Source organism: Oryzias latipes, chromosome 19 (assembly GCF_053564925.1).
Source record: "Oryzias latipes strain Hd-rR chromosome 19, Olatipes_Hd-rR_3.1".
In the NCBI taxonomy this organism is placed as follows: domain Eukaryota; kingdom Metazoa; phylum Chordata; class Actinopteri; order Beloniformes; family Adrianichthyidae; genus Oryzias; species Oryzias latipes.
Window position 1 is genome coordinate 2,646,372 of NC_136255.1, and position 22,795 is coordinate 2,669,166.

Genomic DNA, 22,795 nt, shown 5'->3' on the forward strand with positions numbered 1-22,795 from the left:
GGGGCCTTCTTGCTGTAAGCGCTAACCACTGCGCCACCGTGCAGCCCCACATAAATACATTATTTAAATATATATAGTGTATGTATATATTTATATACACATTCTGGTAGGGTTAGGGTCCAGAAGATCAGGTCCAGCTCTTATACTCAGTGAAAAAGGCAGAGTGGCACAAACAATACTTCACACTGAGAGAAGCTCAGTGCAGAACTTCAGTACGCTGTGGTTGTTGAGTGAATGAGAGTCAGGTGTGTGGCATCCAGGAAGTGTGTGCTAGGGTTTCTGGGAGTTGAAGTTCATTCAGTACTCTGAAGATGGTTCCAGCCGGTGACCATAGGAGGAGACGGAGTTCTGACTTCTGACAATGATAAATGAGAATGTCTATTTTCATGTACGTGTTCCTTCTCTTGCAGTATGATTGACAGCCATCCTTCTGGTTTTAATGTAATGTATGCAGACAGTGTTTGTAAGAGTCCTTGTCCTTCTGCATCTGTTATCAATCCGGCTGAATAAGCTGAGGTCAAACTGTCTGCAGGTCCGACTTCTGTTGAACGTCAGGGCCACTGCCGACTTTAAGAGAGATAGAGGTAGATCCCAGTCACGATGCTCTTAATCTTCTGTTTGTTGCTGTATTTGTTCGCTCGGACGAATGTGTCTTGTTGATCTCTGTGGTGCAGGCTTTTAGTGATGCTACAGCTGTTACAGCTGCACGGTGTGACACTTGAAACATGTATTGGTCATGTCTGTGATCAGAAACTGAAGGAAAAAGGTGAACGGGACTCAGCAAACTACTATTCAAACCATGCTAGTTTTCACAGCTAATGTGGTTTGAACACCAAAGTTTTACACAAATAAACACAAACTTAGAACTAAAAGACTTTCAGAAAATGGGCCAAAAAAGTAAAATGTTGTGTCTGTGTTGTTTCATCAAAATAGTGTTTTTTTTCAAAGGATCTACATAAACTGGATCACAGCAATTCGCTTATTGGGAAACTAAAAGTTGCTGCAACTTTGTGAGAAGGACAACGGATCAAACGAGACACAGAAATGAATCTCCAGGTTTATTGCACAACACATTACATTACACTCACTGTCCCAAATCTGTTCTCTGTAGGGGCTTTTTCACGTTTAATAAATAGAATTTGGAGATAAAAACATATATTTCCATTTTCTAAACACATTTACAATAATTGTTTGGGTGACCCAGAGGGAGAAGGCTTTTTATCTCATCATTGAAGATCCAAAAACATCTGAGCCGTTGTAACTGGGTTTTCACCTTTGGTCAGTTCACCACACACAGACACACACGCTACACACTTAAACGATGACAATAACAAAGACACGCTCTGGTCATGAAGACAAACGCACATTTTTCAAGTTCCAGTGGAAATGCAAGGATTGTTGTGAGTCATTGTTCCTTTTCAGGAAATAAAACTCAGAGTCTGTCCACTTCCACTGATGTAGTTCAGATGAGTGGACGTGTCTCGTCAAACACCCAGGAAGTGGACTGAGAGCTGCTTGGTTTCCTTTTGGGTACATTCCTATGAATCAACTGACATAATGAAAGTCACACGGCCACAGAAGAAGCCATATTTTTCATGGGTTCCAGGAAATGCAGAGAAAAATCTCACATAACTAAAGGCAAAACATAGAGGAATCCCAACAACAGCAGTGGTGAGCCGGCTCAAGGAAAATGCTCTACACTTCAGCTCATGCAGAACTTTTGAAAACAGCCACTAGAGGACGACACAGAGGTGCACCAGGGCTCATGCTCACAAACATCTCCACAGAGGAACAGGGCGAAGGCTGGAGACTCTTCAGTCTGACGGAGGGCCCCATCATTCGTCAAACCTGCCCTCCAGGATGCTCTCAAAGGAGAAGGGCACAAACTTGAAGCCCTGGCCCGTGTAGAACTTGTTCTGAAATTCCACCCTGAAAGAAGAAAAGACAGAAAACAACAAAGCAATGAGTCACATTTGTCAGCAGAATCTTCAAGCAAACAATCTCCTGGGGTTGAAATGTGGGTGTTATAAATTCACACTTTTAAGATTGAAAGAGGTAAATTACTAGTAAAACTCAATCAATACATGAAAAAAGTATTAAATATGAAAAAAGACAGGTGGGCTGACTGGATAAACATTTCCATCACTGTATAAACAGTGAAAGAGGGATTCAGAAGTCCTCATGTCTCATGCAGACTGAGCCCAGAGTCCTGCACCTTGGTGTCATTTCACTTTGTGTGTTCTCCGCCTCAGCACAGCGCTGCCTTGGATTTCACATTGAGCTCTCGCAGGTCTCAGGCAGCTAGGAGGAGTGCCGGGAATGTCTCCCGGTGGTGGTAAATATTTGGCCTGCCAGAGAGTGCAACACTTGCAAAGAGGAAAGACAGTTGAAGATCCTCTCATCTGCTGGGGAGGCGAGAAAGCTGTGTCCCAAGCAAACACCTCCTCATCTGCAGTGTGTGTGTGTGACACTAAGGAGTCCAGCAGGACCGCCTCCTGCTTTGGACGGGACTGTTTCCATTCACTCAGCTCTGTGAAAAATCCTCCTCTGCTCCTTTTTCACGTTAGCACAGAGCTGTTGCCCTGGCACACTGGTGCTTTATTGGAATCCTCACAGCCAGACTGAGGGATACCTGCCCAGCTCCACCCGATGGCACAGCGGGAGCTGCCGTCACACAACGCAGCTGCTTTTCTTTGCTCTGCAGGACATTTGCTGTCTGTGAGGAAACCAAACGTTCAGCGTTTTACCTGGTGGACAGTGTGACATGTGGTTATGTGGATTAGCCGAGAATCAAAACCTACAGACGACTGCTTTACTGCTGAGCCACAGACGCACCAGCAGTCGCTGTTTTAGCTTTTCTAAATTATAATCACAGACGTTCAGAGAACTCCTGGAAACGGTTTCCCCAAACATGAATGAGAAGGGATGATGCTGCTGATGTTTTCTGAAGGACGACAACATGAAATATCGGCGTCGTTTTTCATCTTGCCTGTCCTTTGCACTACAGGGGTGGGGTGGGGTGGGGGGGTACAGCCCACCTGAGAACGTATGACCACTTCTCATCTATGCACGAGAAACTGTGTGTGTGATCAGCAGAGATGTTCAGCTAAGACTTTTTACAACAAGAGTGCAGAGTGTGGGTTTACAGCCAATCAACACAGAACTTCAAGACTAAAGCTAAAGAACCCACGTCCTGAGGTTCTGGACCAAGGAAACACTTCAGCAGAAAACAGGCAACAGGCAGAGACCAAAAGAAGTCTGGATTCACATGGGTCACCCTCTGTGGTCTCAGCGGTTTCTGAAAAAGAACTTGATAAAGCCACTGCATCTACACTGACACCAGAACTCTGGAACTAAGTTCACATCTGCCTCTGCATCCCATGTTCAAGGGACCACTTCCAATGAAAAGTCTATGTAAACGTGCATAAACGCACGCCCTTCAATCGCGCGTTGACGTAAAACCAGTTGACCTTTGACCAATCCGGAACTGTTAGTGCTGTATGAGTAGCGTCCTTTTAAATTCCCGGAAGTAATTAATAATTAGAAGAAGAAATTAAGAATTGCGGTTTTTAACCCAGCTGGAATTCTATAACACCCTGTTTTTAATATATAGGAATAGAGCTGTGAAAGAAAAAGCCAGAACCAAGATTCACCAATCACACCGAGACTCTTCCAGCTGTGAGTACATCCTCCAGCATCGGGGAGCAACAGTCCAGTGTGAACACTGAATGTTCAAAAACCCGCTCGAAGGCGTGACACATGTCCAGATGACTGTAGGACTGACTTTAAACAACAGAATTTAGGTCTGAGTTAAGGTTACAGAAGACAACATAAGAGATTCACCAGCTGGTTTCTGCTTTCGTCAGTGTCACTGGACATGAGGATTTCCTCTACAGAGACAATAGCAGCACCAGCAGCAGGAAACGTGAGCAATCAAGGATGGGAAAAAATGAAACGCTTAAGGCTGTCTATACGATCGGTTAGAGATGGTCTACGTGAGCCACACTGAAAGAATGTTTTAAAGACCCACTCCGATAAAAATGGCGTTTTTAACATATTGTTGTGCCGTTTTTCTGCTGATGGAGGACATAGATAAATAAAATTAAGATTAAAATGGCATTTCAGAGTATTTCTTTCCTGTAATTGTACTGAATCGGGAGCAGATTAAAAAAAGTCTTTTGAAAAAGATTGTGACAGAAGATACGCTGCAGGGGCGGGCCACAAACTCCCTGCTCCGCCCCACAACGGGAAGGGGGGACGGGGTTGCACCGTACCAAAAGGTCCCCCCAGAACTCAGAGGGGAATTTCTAATGATCTCCTGCCGCCCTGCAGAAACTATGTCCCAGAAAAAGAAGATTTTGGCTAAAAACGTCATAATCATAATTAAAAGAGCGCTGGGAACACTTTGAAGACAGATGATCGGAGTGGGAGTTTTAAGTGTGATGTTTGATTTGCAAACAGTTTATTTGGAAGCTCTTAGTTAACTTTTAGTTTGACAAAAAATGCATGTAAACACATGTTCATTTCCAGTGTATGTAGACAGGTTTTCACTCTAATGTTCTGCGTCTGTACTCCAGGTATGGAGCTCTGCGTCTCCGTAACAACACTCATCAGAACATTTCATGCATTTGTGTGCAGCATAGAGATGTGAGTTTCTAACCAGTGCAAACGCAGGGCATGCAGGAAAGCAGACAGTCCCTCCATGATGAGCAGAATGGCAACGGTGAGCATGGCGAAGGCTGCAAAGATGATTGACAAGCCGAAGAACCCGCCCCCGCTCCGGGAGGACAGACCCAGGTGCATCACCATGGACCAGAGCACCTCTGACAGCTCTGCACACACACAGAAAGAGTGGCGTCAAAACCCAGAAGCAGAGCACGTGAGGACGGACACGTCTGCGGGTCAGCTGCAAACGTACGAGCGTGCGCCAGGCTGAGCGCCCACAAGCGCAGGTAGGAGGCCGTGTTGGAGATGCAGCCCAGGCAGTACTCGATGGTGTGGATGGCCTGGTGGACCGCCACATCTCCAAAGTCAAACTGTGGGCAGAGAAGAGCAGCAGGTCAGAGTGTGGACCGTCGTCTTTGGACCCTCTGTCAGCTGAGGCCATCCCGACTTTACCCAGTGATGTAAAGGGATTCCTGATCCACAGGAGACCTGAATACTGAAAAGTTAGAACTGACAAACCCGATGACAGAGTTCTGCTGAGATGCAAGAACAATCAGCTGAAATAAAAGAATTGTTTGGTCACTTCAAAGTATGAGGTTTATTTATGTTGCTTCCTGAGATCCATCTTAGGGTCATTGAATTGAACCTGCCCTCAATGAAAAAGCTGCTTCCTGCTGTCAGCCCCCCCCCTTCTGCCTGAAGAGCTCAGTCGCTCCAAACGTCCCCACTGCAGAAACACAGCAGGAGAATCGCTTTTGGCAACACGGTCCTTCCTTGAGTTCCCTGCATCCTGAAGGACTGGCCTTTCCTGAACCAAACAGGGGCTGGGGGGAGGGGGGGCATACATTTCTTCACATCGCATTGTTGAACTTGGCTGGAGGCTTGCCTGCTTTGTTTCCACATAGTTTCCTTTGTTTTTTTGACCATCAGAACCGCGTTTGCGGAGGTCCCACTCACTTGTTCCATTCAAAAGATTTCCAACAGAACTGGCTGAAGAAAGCAGCATGGACATGCCTCCATGGCCCGACGTGATGATGAGGAGTAAAAAAACGATTCTGGGGCAGTGAAGAGAGTGAAGAAGCTGCAGGCCGATGCTCTGCTTGAGGCAGCTGGTTCAGACTCTGAGCATGTCTGTTTCCATGGCAATGAGCCTCCGGGAGGGATGCAGAATACAGTGGAGTGGCAGCAACGACGGGGGACGTCCAGTGCTCTGTGACCTCTGTTTACTCAAGAGGGAAACAAGCAAACACCTGTTTCCTGAAATTCAGAAAGCTGAACACTTTGTGTCGTCACTCTGGATGGGCTAATGTTCGCCGTCCAGGTTCCTACGGTGATTTATTGGTGTTTTCTTTTCCATGCAGCATTCAAAGGGACACACTCAGGTCTGCATTGACTCTGAGAAGAGGGGGCGCCTGCAGGAAACCTCCAGTACAAAAGCTATTGTTTCCTTGTCAGCATCACCACAATATACTCTTTTAACCCAACTTTGTTTGCTGCTACAGGCATGTTTTATTAAAAAAGGTTAAAACACTGGCGTGTATTGGCATTGAGCAAAAACAACCTCTGACAGACGAGGCAACTTTCTAAAACCAAACAAAATGTTTCAAGATCCGCTCCAACGAAAACTCTGTTTCTGGTGTTTTTAACACATTCTTGTAGCATTTTTCTCATGATGGAGGACAGATTTGAAGAATATCAAGATTAAAATGGCATTCCTGAGTATTTCTTTCTTCAAACTGACGTGAATTAGGAGCAGAAGAAACAAACTACAATGGGTGTGTCACAGGCTCCCTGCTCCGCTTCATCCTGATCCACTTGCAGATCAAAAGATGATTGGAGTGGAGCGTGTCGATTTCTAGCAGATCTGCTGCTGAGTTTGGGAGCTGCGTGAGCCGGTTTGAGTCTCAGCTTTGACCAGAAGCCCTCTGGCAGGGCGTTCATGCTCCACACAACATCTGTGGCCGTGGAAACAGACCAGCAACCACTGCTGCTGCTGATGAGGTCAGATCGTTCCTTGCGGTTGGCTGCAGCTTCCCCTTTTGCATCTAAGGTCAGTATTTGGGGTGGGGGGTCCTGCCGATCTGCTCTACTCGTTTTGGTACAGAAAGATTTGTTTGGGGTCACATTATCCTGACTAAAACCCACCGCACTCATGCAACTTTAAGTCCACTTGGACACATTGAAAGAGTTGGATGTGGTCCATCGGAGGTGATGACGTGATGACCTGTGAGTCTAACACAACACGGACAGGCTGAATGAACATTATAAGACACGTAAAAGCACCAAAAGTTGGTTTTGCATTATTTAGGCCCTTTGAGTCATGGGGTGGACAGTCAAAGAGGGAATGGGATGATGGGATTCATTCCTGAAGACAGAAAACAACTTTCCAAAAACAACACACAGACAAGTGCAGGCAGACGGAAGAACGGATGCACTCTGGCTCTTACCGGCTCCTCCTCTGAGTGCTTGGGAATAAGAAGAGGTCAAAGGTCAGATCAGAGTTCAGAGGCCTCACAAATAAACAGCTTTTAAAATGTTTACTTTAGTTTTGTCAAAACTGAGTAAAAACAGACTAGTAGCAGGCAGCAGTTTGGCTAGAATCACAGCAGCAGCATTATTAAAAAAAGAGGGGGGGGGGGGGGGGGTCCAGGACTACAGGCAGTTTGACTCTATGGAATGGAACACAAGTCAGATAATAAATGCTGCTTCAGCCCATCATTTTGAACATATTATTGTAACTCTGACCCACATGAACAAATCAAGCGATGAGCAAACATTTAACAGCAGAGGCAGAGAGGAGGTCTGCACATCTTTTTACATTTCTGCTTCACTGACAGGAATCCCTCCTGGCTCAGTGTCAAAGCAGCAGGTGAATGATAAAGAGAAAACCACATTTAAGTGAGTCATGCCTCATGTCTGTTGAAACTGCAGCGCTCTGTTGCAATTTGATAAAAGTGTTTATGTTTCAGAATCCCTGAGGAGTTCTCCCGGTACTGCCAGGAGCCTCCATTCCATCCTCTAGCACGCGGGGGGGGGGGGGGGGGGGGGGGGCAAACTTGTGGGCCACATAAGATTTTAAAATTTGACCTAAGAGCTGGACCAGGAGCAGTAGTGTGTTTAGGAAATCCACCTCATAAGAGATAGAAATAACTAAAACTCTCTTGATTCTGATTGAAAATGTATATATATATATATATATATATATATATATATATATATATATACTTTAAAACAGAATATTTCCTAAGAGGTGGCTTTTATTCTGATTTTAGTACCAATTGCATCAATGGGTTGATTCACTCTCAGGGAAAAATGCAAACTTTGCGAAATGCTGCATTCATGATGTGTTGGAATGATCAGAAAGGAGAACACACATGAACGCCAGAAAAACAACTAATCCTCCGTTAACACATGGATGCAAAATAACTTTCTGCACCTCGGTCTGTAGACACCAGAATTACACGGAAAAATGAAACATTAATAAGACAAGATAAGACTTTATCCATCCCACGATGGGAAAATTCTATTGTCTGCGTGCAGCAAAGTGACATTGGGATTATCAATCTAATTTATTCCAGCTACGCGGGCCAGATTAAATAGTTTAAAGGGCCCCTGGGCCGTCGTTTGCCCACCCCAACTCTAGCAGAGGACCAAAAGGACAAAGGAAACTGTCTATCGATGGGTTCAGCATGGAATATGTTGAGCCTTGAAGGTTTTGTCAATATGTGAGTTGAATTTGATTAAAAAAAAAACCTTTCTGAAAATAATTTCCGTGTTGGATAAATAGTTCTGCATGGTTCCAGTGGTGCATTTCTAGAGAGATTTCAGAGCAGCCACAATCAGGAGAAAAGGATGTGACGCTGTATAGTCTGGAACTTTTGTTGGTGGTTGCCATGGAAACCCCGTGCTGACGTTTCCGACTGCAGCCCTCATCTGCATCACTCCCGTTCTCTAAATGGTTGAAGCTTGCAATGAAACGTATCCAAATTCCTTCCCTGGTCACTGCACGGTGCACTGACATTTTGTAGAGCTGCCCGAATCTACAATTCCAAAATCCAGAGCCCTAGAAATGTCCCAGAAGTCACTGCAGAAAAACCAGCACAAACTGTTGCCAGCATCCGAAAAAGGGTGAGAGGAACCATTCATCTGGGATGTTTGAACTGTGGGATCATTTCTTTTCAGATTTACTGACACAGAAAGGTTAAAGGGTAGAAAGACCTTCAGAGTGGGTTTCGTGAGTGGTCCTCTTACCTCGTCCCCCTCCTCTGAGTGCTGGGACAGCTGGTCGTGGTCCATGATGCCAGCCTCATCCTCCGTGGGTCCGTTGCCCACTCGCACCCCTCCAAACTTCTGCGTGCCCTGTTGGGTGAGTCCGGTGCATGATGAGGACACGCCTGTTTGCTCTAAAGACTGCTCTAGATTCTCTGCAGGAGTTTCTTCCCTCTTCTGTGACTAGATACAAAAGTCACAAGAGCTGTGTCTAGCTTTAAGCAAGCCTTAAAATGAGTCGTGGTTTGCAGTTTGATTCCATGTTTCAGGTCAAACAGTGGAGGAAGGCTGCCGGTGGAAATGCAAAGGACTGATAAAAATCATGCGTGATGCTGACGGTCAGTCAGAACTGAGGGTGACGTCATCTCACTGTTTGAGTTCAACCTGAGAGCAGAGAGGAACGAGGAAGGCCCACTCTACACCACTGAACGCACACTGGAAATATGAAAGAACATTACTAGACATCTTAATTTGAATAAATGTCAAAGGCCTTAAACACCTATAATGTCACAACACAGCAGTTTTACATTTGCTGGGTGCTGAACACTGGAGCTGAGGGAGGTCCACTGAATGAAAATGACGGGACGGAGCAGTTGTAAATACCAAAACGTGGAGTTTACTCGCACATAGATGGATGATCTTGACCCCCGGAATTATGTTTCTGCAGCCCAGAGCAGGTGCTGTCAGTATAAATCTATAAAGCAACAGTTGTATTTCAGACTGCCCTGTAAAAAGACCACAACTCTAAGCTAAACGAAAAGAGAAAATGTGGAGCAACTGGTTGGATTTGTGGCACAAGAAATACAAATTAGAGCAGTTTCCTTCTGATCTGGACCCTTCAGTCACACACCTCTGCTTTGGTCCAAATCCCTCATTTGTTTATATATATATTTATTGTTATATTCTCCCATTGTACTTTTTGGCCTGGGTGTAGGACTGTCATGCTGGAAACATGGGTTTGCCTGCCAGTGTGGGTCTGTAGGCAGAAGCCTTCCCGCTGCTGCATGTCTGGGTCTCCCTGTGCCTTAAATACAGGGTTGTGTCAGGAAGGACATCCAGCATAAAACCTCTCTGCCAAACCAGTCGGCGGCTCCTAATCAGATTAGCCAAAAGGTGAACCATTGCACTTTTTAGCAATGGAAAAAAAATTTGTGAACAGAACCATGCAAGTGACAACCACTGCACCCATTGGCCAAAATGAACATGGGCAGTCATAGAGGTTTTCATGGGGTTCGTTCAGAACATCTCATGTTATCTATTTCTTCATCAGAACCTTCACTTTTGTCATTCCTTGAGTTTTAACGCTTCACTTTGCTCCTTTATTTTTCCGTTCACCCTGAAACCCCCTTTCACGTGTTTGTCTTTTCTCCAGCAGCTGGTTATGTGGGGGTCTGCCCACATATTACGCAGGTGCTGCGTCTCGTGTCTTTGAGTTGGACCTGGTGGTTCCTTTAAGCTGTCAGGCTGCAGCTTCAGATCAAGTGAGCTCATGATGGAAACCCATGAAATATTGCGTCTTTCAGTAAGCCTCATTTTTCTGCAGCTCCTCTTTAGACCGACAGAATGAACACAACCAGGTAGATGAACAACACCAGCAGAACTTCTGGAAACTTGAACCTGAGCTTTTTCAATTTCTTTGGGAAATAATCAGCATTTCCAAGGCAGCCTTCCCATTTTCATGGAACAAAACCTCACAGTAGAATGAGCAATGATGTCAATGGAAGAACAAAAATATGAGAGAGTCATGTCAAAGGTTATACATGTTATGCATCAAAGGAAGGTCATGGGTGGCATCAGCAACACATACCAGATGCTTTTTCCAAAGGTGCTGTCGCCGCAGCACCATAGTTTTCACAATCAGCATACAGGGAACACATGCAAGGGCAATCAGCACCAACAAAATCTGGATCCCCATCTACAGAGTCAATAAGAGAGAGGTTATTAAAGGGTTAAGAAAATACTGCTGCCGGATGGGAGCATGCTGAGGCTAAGGCCCTCCTGAACAATGACCGGCACCAACGGAGAGCAAACGCTGCTACGACAGATGACTGCAAAGCAGAAGCACCGCTAAAAAGTCGGATTCTCCACCCGTCTAGGGTCAAACGGATGTTAAAGCTTTACGTCATTTAAACCTAAGCTAACAGCAAGGATATAAATGTGTAATTACTGAAAAAGTGGAGCCAGAGTAGCAGCTACAGAAGCTGAGCTCACTCTGAAAAGCCAAAACCAAAGAGTAACATCTACAGGTCATGACTTAAAGACCCACTCCGATGAAAATGGTGAACTAACATGTTCTTTTTCTCATGATGGATGACATAGATCAAGAAAATTAAGTATAAAATCGCATTTCCAAGTATTTCTTCAAAAAAATACGCAGCACAAGCGGGGCCTTACTCCGCACCAATGGCCCCGCCCACACCGCAAAAGGTTAATTTCTAATGAACTCCTGCCACTCTGAAGAAATGATGCTGTTTTTATTTTGCTAAAAGCAGCTTAATCATAACTAAAACAGCCCAGAAGATGATCGGAATGGGACTTTCCGGATGTGGAGAAATCTTTAAGCATCATGATAAAATGCTAGAAGTGAGTGTATTTTAAATTTCAGCGCAGGATTCTCTCTCTAGACGCCGCTGCCCTGTGGAGGATGAGGGGAACAAAGAACACCTGTCCTCTGTAGAGGGGTTTGTTGGTGGGGTCGTTGTAGTTGAAGAGGCACATGTTGATGAAGTGGATGAGCAGGCTGGGAGCATCCTTGGAGGTGAAAGCATCGTACGCCGTCCATTTGTAGAAGACCAGCAGGACCAGGTAGCCGAACAGGCTGAACATGAAGACTATCTCTGGGATGAAGCCCAGGAAGATGTTCAGAGGTTTCTTGAAGTACCTGTAAAGAATCAAATTCAGACAAAAAGACAAGGAGATACAGCAGATCTGCTTGATGACGTCTGAGGAGCAGAAGAACACAGTGACAGAAACGCACTGCAGGTTATAGACAAAACGATGACCAAAGAGGACCCAGGTGGGATTTGAACCACGGTGAGGTGAGAGGGATAACCATTACCCCCCACCTGAAAAGAAGTCTCCCTGAACTCTAACTAACCAAACCCCAAATGGTGAGTTCAGTCAGACGTTTGGAGCAGCCGCTGAGTTGGGGATTAGCTTGTTCAAAAGCCAACAATAATTCCAAAAGGCAAACAATTAGCCATGAAGCAGCGCTTACAGGTGGTTGAACAGACTGAGAGACACTCCGAACAGCATGTGGATGACCCCGAGGATGACTGACATCTTCATCTTGAAGGAGTTCAGGAAGGTTAACTTGTTGGTGGCGATGTTCCAGACCTGCAGAGGAACACAAGGCCTTTAGAAAGCAGAGTCATGTTCCAGCCTGATGTGTCTGGAACATGGAGAGCCTGACACAAACGCTGTCAGTGGACCATTGATGCACATGATCAGCAGATTCCAGCCCTGGCTTTTGGATGAGGAGACATTCAGATAAGCCACATGAATCCAAAGGAAACCCTTCCGGAGGAACTCCCTTCATGGCTCTAATCACAAAGACGTGTTTGGAATTAGAAGGCCAATGGGGTCTTGCTGCATGGGGCATGTTTGTGTTCTCTGCTTTGTGGGTCTGTTTTAAGTCGACATGCTGGAAAGTGCAGCCTGAAGGTGGATTTCACAGGACATTACAAAAGAGTCAAGCTCAGTGCTGTTCATGTCTCTGGAAAGTGACAGAGGAGCCACAGAGAGAACAAACACAGCGGAGAAGGTAAAATGTGTCATTATTTTTTCCAAACAGAATTTAAGACGCCTGTTTAACCCTTGAGCTATCCTATGACCCCCCCCCCCCCCCCCCCCTTCCATTGACGTGTTCTTCCTACCATGACAAAGGTGGATAAAGGTGGAAAGATTTCATGTAATCCATGGACACCAGTGAAGATCACAAATCATTGAAGAAAAAGGGTTCAGAGCACTGTCTAGTGGGTCTAGATGACCCAACTCTCAATGTTAAAGTGCCTGGGATAGCACAAGGGTTACAAATACTATAGTTTTACCAGAGCTAATCTGGAAGAATAAGTGAGTTTATTTTGATTTATACAGAAAAAAACGGGAAAAGTACAGACAAAAAAAGTCAAAAACGAACTCGTTTGCTAAAACATTGTTTTCCTTTTTACTTTGAAGGATGAAGAAAGATCAGAGTATAGTTAAATCAAATGTAAGCATGAGGAAATTGGAGCATTCAGTAGCTTCTTTAACTCAAGAACTGGTTATCGATCTAACGGTTCTGTGAGTGAGCGCTGGCTTTACCGGGTCTATTCCTAGAGGGTACGGCCCATTAAACACTCCAGGAACAGCAGGGTCCAGCTGCAGAACAGTATTTTCCTTCAGTGTGGTAAATCTGGAACAAAATGACAAAGATACTGTGATTATGGAGGCAAAACAATTCAGTTCAAATGCTTTATTCATCCCGTCAGAGAAACGTGCTCCTTAGACAGCAGGACACATTTGAAAAACCTGAAGAAAACCTGAAGAATGTCCAAATAAAACACCTCTCAGTGTAACAGATACCAACAGGTGAGCATTCTGGATTTTTTTTACCAAAACACATCTGAGATAAACATTCAATAAATTCAGGAGAACACGTTTTGAGTCTAGCTGGGTTTTCCTGTCAAGGCAGAAAGCAACGTCCCTAAAGCAGACAGAGCACTGGCCTTCACAGAATCCGCTCCTGAGAAAACAGCCATGAACTCTCGACCATTCACTGAAAAACCTGTCGTTTCCTGACACACAGTTTCTGCGGAGCGCCAAGAGTGCATCAGGACTTCACCGCAGGGTTGTGGGCGGGACTGCTGGCGTGAAACGACCCCACTCCCCTTCCACTACTTGTTGCTTAAAGCACTCTATCTACACACTCTCCCACTAGCTTACAGCCCCGCGCAACCTAGCATTAGCGGTGCAACAGAAATGGCAGCAATATCAGAGCTATCCAGCCATCCGGATCTGATCCAGATTCCAGCTCAGACCAAGAAAACAAGGACGTTCATGGATCTATTGGTCTGCAGGTGGATGATCAGAATGGAGCAGAGCGAGACACTGTGGCTTCCTGATTGTAGCACTTACAAAAATCTGTGAGTGTGTAGCATGCGTAGCTTCTAAATCACAGCAATTTGAATAAAGAAATACTCAGAAATGCAGTTTTGACCTGAATTTCTGAGTATATTTCCTTCATCATCAGAAAAATACTACGATGACATGTTCAAAACACCAAAAACATCATTTCCATCGGAGTGGGTCTGTAAGAACAACAGTAAGACCGCGTTCAAGAAGCATCGCTATGACAGAAAAATGATCAGATTTTCTTTTCTTTTTGAACTAAAAGGTGAGATTTGCCTAAAATTGTTGGAAGTCTGAGCCGAACTGTAAAGATCTGCATATTATGGTTGGACATGGGGATTCCTTCCTTAAGGTGCCTCTATGATGAATCTGAGATAAAACTTCCCGTTTTCTGTCATGTAGGACAATCAGAGTGAGCTGAATGTAAAGACCCCCGTGGCAGACCCCATCTCAGATTTCCGGCTGACTCACGTCCAGTTAGCTCCTTTGGCGCTGAACATGGGCCGGACGCTCCAACCAGAGCCGAACATGTTCAGGGACTTGGAGAAGCAGTCGTTGTAAATGACACCAGTGTAGACGGAGAAGACGCCCATCAGGAGGATGATGTAGCGACCAGCAAAGACCATATTGAACATCTGAAAAGAGACATCATTTCAATGAGAAGTGTTGCTAAAGAGCGGCCGTGTCGCGTGGAGGCAGGAGCACCTCGTTGTCGATCTTCTGAGCCAGGATGCGGCTCTCCCGGAGGACCAGGTACAGGGCAGCGCACAGCATCAGCAGGCCGTGACCCATGTCGCCAAACATCACGGCGAACAGGAAGGGAAAGGTGATGATGGTGTATGGAGCTGTAAGGGGACACGAGGGAGGGGCTCGATCTTTAATCTCAGGGTTTGGATTGGATTGTCACTGCTGGGGAGGATTAAGGTCACCTGGGTTGATTTCTCGGTAGTTCCCGATGCCGTAGGCGTCAACGATGTTCTGGAAGCCTGAAGTAAACTTGTTTGTTTTGTTAAAGGTAGGCGGAGTCTGCTTGGTCTGCATCCTGTTCAGGATGGACGGCACCGTTGATCCACTTCTTTCCTACAAAACCAAAATCCACAGATCAGTCAAACCCTTTCTGATCCTGTTACAGAAGACACACTCTATCAACTTTTAATGTTATCTCAGTCTCCTCTGTGTTGAAGGGGCCTGCATCGATCATTTATGAATCCCTCTGTCTCAATTAAGCCCCCATCATGTCCAGCTGTGGAGACATTCATATTATTTTGGACTAAATGGTGTTATAAGCACGGATTGACTGGTTCCCAGGTGAACCAAAAAACCCAATCTCAGCTAACCATGACAGTCTGAAACTGACTACTCAAAGGGTTATGCCATGAGATTAAAGGTAACGTCCATTAAGAAACCGTCGGCAGACTGACCGTTCCACGGCGCAGAGCGAACTGGATTGAGTCCAGGTCTGACACCGGACACCACACCTCAGCAATCAGACACTTCTGAGTGACGTCAATGTTGCAGAGGTTGAGGGTGTGGTAGATGGCCTTCATCTTCCTCACTTTGATGAACCACACCCTCATGGTCTTGGAGGCAGCCTGCAGCACCCGCTGTCGGTGGTCCTCCGTCTGGTTGAGCACCTGCAGCAGATTAGAGATGCAGATTGAGATTACAGAGAACAGATGGATGTTGGGATGTTTTGGGGGCTTTTAAATGGTTGAGTCTCAGATGAGTTGGGGTTAGTGTAATAGATGGAGGTGAAGCTCTTGGAGGACAGCAGCTGCTGGGACCTGTTGACGTGCCGCTCCCCTGTGGTTCAGGATGTTTGAGTGAACATCCATTTGGAACTAATCGACAACTCTACGTCCACTCGGTTCAATGGGGTTCAATGGGATTTTGTGATTTGCAGTGGAGCCAAAGCTTCATTAGGTGATTCAATGAATAAGGTGGAGGAACCACACCGTCAGCACAAAGGTCTTCAACAACCTGACCACCACGGTGACACGTTCTGTACTTGGTACTGGAAAAATGAGAAAGCTGTCCATGAATTACCATCTGGAGGTCATCGATGCGGCTGTTGACTCCAGCCAGCATCTCCTTCCTCTCCTGAGGGGTCTCTGGACACGGGTACAGAGAGGCACGAAACCTGGAGAGATCCAGCGTTCATCAGACAGAGCAAACGCCGTCATGCACACGTGTTCAGATGCCCTGTACCACATCCATCCTTCCATAGCAGCAGTCTGGGGTTTGATCTGCTAACCAGCACAAAAGAGTCCCCATCGAGGGTCCTGGGTGCCATGATAAACGTCTGTCTTTCCTAAGGCATACAGCTGACTGTGCTCTGCTAACATCTGGTGTCAAAATTGACAATAGGGATGCTGACACTCTGATCCAACTTTGGAGGAATTGAAAACCTGCCTCCAGCATCCTCTGTGCAGAAGATTACACTTCAGGTGTTGTTTTTCTAAAGCAGTCTAAGCTCTTTGGGCAAATTCATTACAGTTCATCCTGGACTAGTCTGAATTGGATTGTGAAAAACTATTTTTTGAATCCTCTCTTTTTTTCTGTGTGTTCTTGTGGAGGACTTCTGTAGATAAGAGGATAAAAACAGCCCATCCCGTGAATATGAACAAACCTGTAGATGTTTTAGACATGAAACCCTGAGGTATCAGCTCTAAAACCACTTTCTCCTTTTAGAAAAAACAAAGTTAGTGTTTTTGTGACAAACATCAAGACAAAGGGATAGTTGCTGAAATGACACCAACCCCTCACAGATCTTCTTCACCCTGTTTTTCAGCTGGTCCCCCTGGAAGAAGATGATGAACACTGATTTGTGGACTTGGTCCCCCTAACAGAAAGAGAAGAAAAAAAAATGAAAATGCAGACTGTAGTCTGTGGAGATCATGCCTGACTCTGGGATTCTCTGTGCTCTCGATTTCCTTTAGAGAAATAAAACCCCCTGAACTGATTTTGTCGTGTCAAAAATGTTCCAGTGTTGTTGTGTTTGTCTGACAGGCAGACAACCGTCTCTGTGGGGTCCAGAGCTGTCCTGTTTTACAGGGAGTCCCTCCCCATTTGTGCGCTTCCCTGCTTAGTACCAGGATTACAGTGTCAATCACTTCTTAAACTTTGTGCTATCCCCACTTGTTCAGCGCGCTGAACAAGCCAATACATGTCTTGTGGGGTCCAGATGACCCCACTTCCAACGTTAACAAGGATTACATGAAATCCTCTCCACCTTTATCCAACTTTGTCATAGTAGGGAGAACACGTCAATGGAAGGGTGGGGTCATTTTGACCCCACAAGATAGCACAAGGGTTCAGATCATCGTTAAAGCACAGAGAAAAAGATTTGGCCTCCTTTCAATGATTAAACTTGAACTCAATAATATCTTATTTTTGAGTAATAACTGTGTTAAAACAGTGTAAAAATGTGGTGTTGTTGGTATTGTGTAACATTTATAAATAAACTGAACTGAATTGAACTTGATCTTGTTCTGTTCTGACCGTGGTGGGATCCTCCAGAGGATCCTCAATCTCCGCCTTCCTCAGGAAGACGTTTCCACGACACACCCTCCACAGCATCCTCTCAAAGGTGGGGATCCTCTCCCTGCTGATCACTCCAGCCACAAACCTGTGTGGGCGAAATGACACAAGCAAATGTGGGAAAACGCTGGTCCCAACTGCATGGAGAGTTTTCTAGAATTTATGGACTCATAAAAGGCTGAAGCAGCCAATGGTATATTCACCCCAGTCTGAGGGGGGCCCCTCGACCCCTTTCACTGCCCTCCATCAGAGCTGAGGACTCCTCCAGCAGGTTGGGGTCCTCCATCTGTCAGAGACATAGCAGCAGATGGACTGCTGATTAGATTATAAGCTGAGATGATGCTTCTTGACTTTTTCCGAATCTGGGCCGTAGCCGTTGGCGAACCTCATCAAAGAACTGCTGTGTTCGATGCAGGATGTGTTTGAGCTCCGTCAGCTCCAGGAAGTTCTTCTTCAGGGCTTCTTGGTTGGTGTTGATCTCCTTCAGCTCGTTCTCCAGCTTCTCAAACGTGGCCTGTGGAGCACAGAGGCGGTTGGGGTTGGGCTGCAGAAGGCCTTCCCCAATGTGACGCACAACAAGAACCGTCCGGCTGCTGATTACCTCCAGGTCAATCATGTCCCGGGGAAAAGGTACTTCTGGATTTTCTCCAGTATCCACCATGGGGATGCCCACCTTCTTGATCTCCTTCTCCACAAACCCTAACCAGGAGAGAAACAAAGAACCATCAGCAAAGATTGTGCTTGAGCGCACACGTCTACAGAGCTTCCATCCATATCAGCAGGATGTATCAGCACCATCCTGCTGATTAAACCACTTTCGGGTTCTTCTTTGTGCCTTTCGGACCCTCCTACTCCCCACCTATGAAAACTGGTGACTCTTTGAACACTGGAGTTTCGTCTGTTCAGCAGAAACATTTTTAGTCACAGAAACCTTTTTTTTTCCATCACTCACGCAGCTTCCTGTCCATCTCCTCACATCTTCTCACTTCGTTCACAAACTTGCGCTGGAACACGTTGACATCGGGATTCAACTGCAAGCAGAAAAAGTTCTGGTAAAATGAAGGGAATCACACCAGAAAACATGCAGACCGAATGTTTTCTGGAAAACCAGCGCAGTCGCTTCCATTTGCCGACAGGATTTTTAGAGCATTTCGTACCTAAACATCAACCAAATTCTAATACTGACACTATAGAGAAACAAAAACTGGAAAAGCTCAAAGAATCATAAACCAAACAGAAGTTGATCAAATCCTGGTGTCCTGACTTTCAACATCTCCATGATTTAAGGTGATTTACTTTTGGGGGAGGCCTGCATGAAGCTGAACCGGAGCGATTCTGCAGCTTTTGCATTTCGATTCCAGCCAATGACAATGAAAGGAAAGCGCTTTTTTCGTGAGTACAACCATAAATCTAAGGAGTTTTTTAAGTTTCTAGAAATAGAGTGTGAATTCACTTGACAATGGATTAAATTAAAATACAGAAAACAAGTAAAAAAACCTTTTTTTTGGTCCCTGTCATGGTTAGTACCCCCCCACCCCCAGGTTTGTTGATAGAATCTAAATCGCTTTTATATTTTGTCAAATATCCTAACTTTAAATCCTTTTCAGTTTTCAGGTCATCTGCTTTGTGTTCTTTTTGTTTCACAGGTTGTATTGAGACTTGAAAGGTCTGTTGGTCCGGACCGAGTCCACGTGATTTGGTCCGGACCGAGTCCTGAACCGCGCGTTTGGTCTGCATCCAGACTCCCCTCCACCTGACATTTCAAACACCAAAGTTTGTAAACAAAACCATGTGACTGAAGATCTCTTCAGTCATTGGCCAGGAATTAGGGGGTGGGACACAGCAAAGAGAGAAGGAATAATGGAAGTCTTACGCTTTGCAGTCCTTGTCTGGATGGTTCACTGATTCTAGCTTTCTATTTCTCTGATCAATTCTGATGGTCTGGATCAACGTCAGGTCCAACACGTTTTACCTTGGTCTGGTGGAGACGTGCTGCAGGGCGGTTACCGAGGAAACGACGGCGATGAAGGGACGCTGATAAATATTTATGACATTTAGATTGTAGGGAAAACAGTGGGAACCAACATGTGTCACGTTGGAAGTTGTTTTAATGTTCCTGCATTGATCTGACCACAGTCAATGAGTTGCTGTCTCATCGTCATGGTTGCTTCTTTCCTAGTCTGTTTACATCCCATAATGCCTGGCTATGGTGGCTGTTTTGGTCCAGTCGTTCCACTCTGAGCACAGAGTCTGTTCAGACTGAAACACTCCGATTTGAAACCACATTGAGACCGGTTCCTGGTCCCGGACCGGAGTCCACTTTGTTACATTCAACCTGAAAATGTGTTCCAGATAATCAGGGGAAATAAAATCTGGTTCACTTAAAGTGAACAAACGTGTCCAGTCTGTATCCATCAGGTTCTTCGTGTTTAAGTTTATTTATGAAACGTATCAGTTTCTACAACAAGCCAGGCCTCCTGCATTCTGGATCCGGTTCCACCAGTTCCTGACGAGAATCTAAAAACAAGTATTTTGATCAACTTAAAGATAGTCGCTGAACATTGATTAGAACTTAATTTGTTGCATTATGTTTGATTGAATTCATTTAAAGCTGAATGGGGGATAATCAGCCTTTCTGTTAAGTCTTATTCTGTTAAGAAATGAAAACTGTTGCACCTCTTCCATGCAAACCCTTCACACCATGTGTCACTAATTTGCAATGTGTCTTAGAATGACTTCAAACAGAAAAACCACTGAAGAATATTTTCTTTTTTCTCATTGAAATGAATTCAGGCATAAAGAGGCTAAGCTCCTCCCTCTTCCACGTCAAACCATGATGCTTCCTCCACAGGTCTCAGACGATCTGCCACCAACAAACAAAACGGACAACCCCAAAGCACTCGCACTCACGTCTCTGAACTGGACCATGCCCAGTTCTCCCAGTTCGCTGACACAGCAGTAGGCTGCCTCTGACTGCAGGAAGAGCTGGGCCAGAGTCATCTCCTCACTTCGGAATAGTTCCCCCATGATGACGGACACTCAGTCAGGATGGACAGAAGAAACGCTGCACCAAGGACACACGGGTCAGAACATTAGCAAAAATCACACCAAGTCCCAAGAACACGCTCTCTATGACACAAACAGGTTGCAGTATATATATATTTTTTACAGAATTTGAATTTGACGAAACAGTATCCGTAAATTGTTGTGGTCGTTTTTGTGGAGGATGGTGTGTCGGGGATGCAGCAGCATCAGCTGATCCGCATCCCTCCTGCTGCTCCTCTGCCCTTCATCTCTCAAGGACGCCATGATGCTGCAGGCCGCCCTGCTTCCTCCATGTCTGTCCGCATCCTCCCCCCGCCGTCTCCATCAGCTGGCAGACATTATGCAAACACGCATCTGTGCACGCATCAGTGCGGTTACAGTTACGGCCGCGGAAGCACAGCCGCGTCTCCGGGATGGAGGCCTCCTCCTGTCGGGTCACGCCGGCCGACAGCTCGTACCGACCAGCTCCTCGCTCGTTGCGATCGTTCTCCCGGTTGTTCTAGAGGCTGACCTTTCCGTTACACCATCCCGCAATTCAACGCACGGATCAGACTCACCACAGGGTGTTTTCCCGCCGCCCTGGATGCGGGACAGATGGGTGGATGCTGCGGGTGGATGCTGAGCTCTGGCCGGTGTCTCCTCACGGAGGTGCTGTGCGGTTTCCTGCGGGAAAATAAAAGCATAAAGGTTTCATGACGTAGGTGTGTTGTTGTGCTCTCACACGTCAAAACCAATAACCATGTTGATTATTTGACGTTTTTCAGAAGCGTTGTTCATTAGGAGTTTGTGTTTTCCATATCAGGAACAAATCTCCACATGTCAAAGCTTTTACTTTGAAAGGGCGCACCGGAAGTGGATTGTGAAAAAAAGAAGCACTGCTGAAAAACGCTTTACAGATTGTTAATACTTGTTTAGTTTATTCAGAGCATATTTTAAATAATGATTTAAATTCGTGACTTCTAATATAACACAATGTAATGTAACAAAATCCCCAAATATCAAATTATTTAAAAACATGTTCTAAATGCCCATTTTAGCACAAATGTTCCTGATAAAAGTCATCAACCTGTCTTTTAACATATATCAAAAGTATGTAAAAAATTTGAAATGATGAATTCCTCGGTTTTGTTTCATTTTTATTATAGTTACTGCTTTATTTTCTTTATTTTGTATATTTGATATGAAAAATCTGTGATTTTAGTGGTTCTTGGTCTGTGAATTTGGCCTGTTGGCGAATGTGTTAAATAATATAAAACTATGGATGGATTACAACAAATTGTCTTTGAACCTAAATAAAACCAAAGTGATGTTTTTTGGAAACTACAACACAAATAAAGAGCCCTCAATTGTAATAAATAATGTCTTAATTGAACGGGTTTTTATCGATGACAAACTAAGTTGGAAGCCACACATCAGACACATACAAACTAAAGTCTCAAAAAGTATTTCAATCGTAAATAAATCAAAACATATATTAGGATAAAACAGTAGATATTTATTGTACTGTTCTTTAATATTACCATATTTCACCTACTGTATAGAACTTTGGGGGAATAATTACAAGAGCTCACTACATTCTCTCTTTCTACTTCAAAAACGAGCCGTCAGAATTGTACATAAAGCCGGATATCTTGATCATACGAACAATCTATTTTATCAATCTAGACTTTTAAAACTGCATGACCTTGTTGATTTTTACACTGCGCAACTTTTATACAGAGCCAGCTGGAAATCGTTACCATCCAACATCCAAAAACAGTTCTTAGAAAATGAAGGAGGAACAGACTGAGGTGATGTAGCAACTTCAAGATCAAACTGATAAGAACCACAAAGAAAAGTTTCTGTGTGTCGGTGTGTGGCACTAAACTTTGGAACAGTTTAAGAAATAAGCTCAAACAATGTTCAAATATTCAAATATTCAAGAAAATGTATAAAGAAACTCTTATTTCAGGATATGAAGATAAGAGGATTCAAGGATCAACAGGTGCTTGAAGAATTCCAAATCCATGTGTGAACTTGATTGTGGTGAAATAATCAAAGCTCTTTTAATTACAACCAATGAGTATTCCATTGTAATGTGCAATAATGATTACTGAAATGTTTAAATTACAATCAATAACTATTGATTTTATTTACTTGATCTGCAATGTGTAGCAATAATTTCTGG

At 44.7% G+C, this 22,795-nt stretch overlaps 1 protein-coding gene across 5 annotated transcripts; it reads right to left on the reverse strand.

Annotated features, from left to right (window-relative positions):
* Positions 1 to 1,045: 1,045 nt before the first annotated feature.
* atp6v0a1b (ATPase H+ transporting V0 subunit a1b) lies at positions 1,046 to 21,320 on the reverse strand. 5 transcript variants are annotated; one of them, XM_020712075.2, is made up of 22 exons: positions 21,186 to 21,320; positions 20,494 to 20,647; positions 18,536 to 18,614; positions 18,185 to 18,282; positions 17,969 to 18,097; positions 17,787 to 17,869; positions 17,545 to 17,671; positions 16,803 to 16,885; positions 16,090 to 16,183; positions 15,465 to 15,677; positions 14,973 to 15,123; positions 14,749 to 14,888; positions 14,515 to 14,678; positions 13,237 to 13,327; positions 12,152 to 12,270; positions 11,599 to 11,815; positions 10,742 to 10,849; positions 8,917 to 9,024; positions 7,113 to 7,130; positions 4,919 to 5,036; positions 4,661 to 4,832; positions 1,046 to 1,929 (listed from the first exon to the last, which is right to left on the reverse strand). In XM_020712075.2, the coding sequence occupies exons 2-22, from the start codon at positions 20,608 to 20,610 to the stop codon at positions 1,836 to 1,838; spliced, it is 2,523 nt and encodes an 840-aa protein (XP_020567734.1). In that variant the 5' UTR covers positions 20,611 to 20,647; positions 21,186 to 21,320; the 3' UTR covers positions 1,046 to 1,835. The 5 variants fall into 5 exon arrangements, with proteins under 5 accessions (XP_020567734.1, XP_011486839.1, XP_078793704.1 ...); XM_011488537.3 differs by having other exon boundaries at positions 8,917 to 9,117; XM_078937578.1 differs by lacking the exon at positions 21,186 to 21,320 and adding an exon at positions 20,753 to 20,933 and having other exon boundaries at positions 8,917 to 9,117.
* Between the last annotated feature and the right edge of the window lie 1,475 nt (positions 21,321 to 22,795).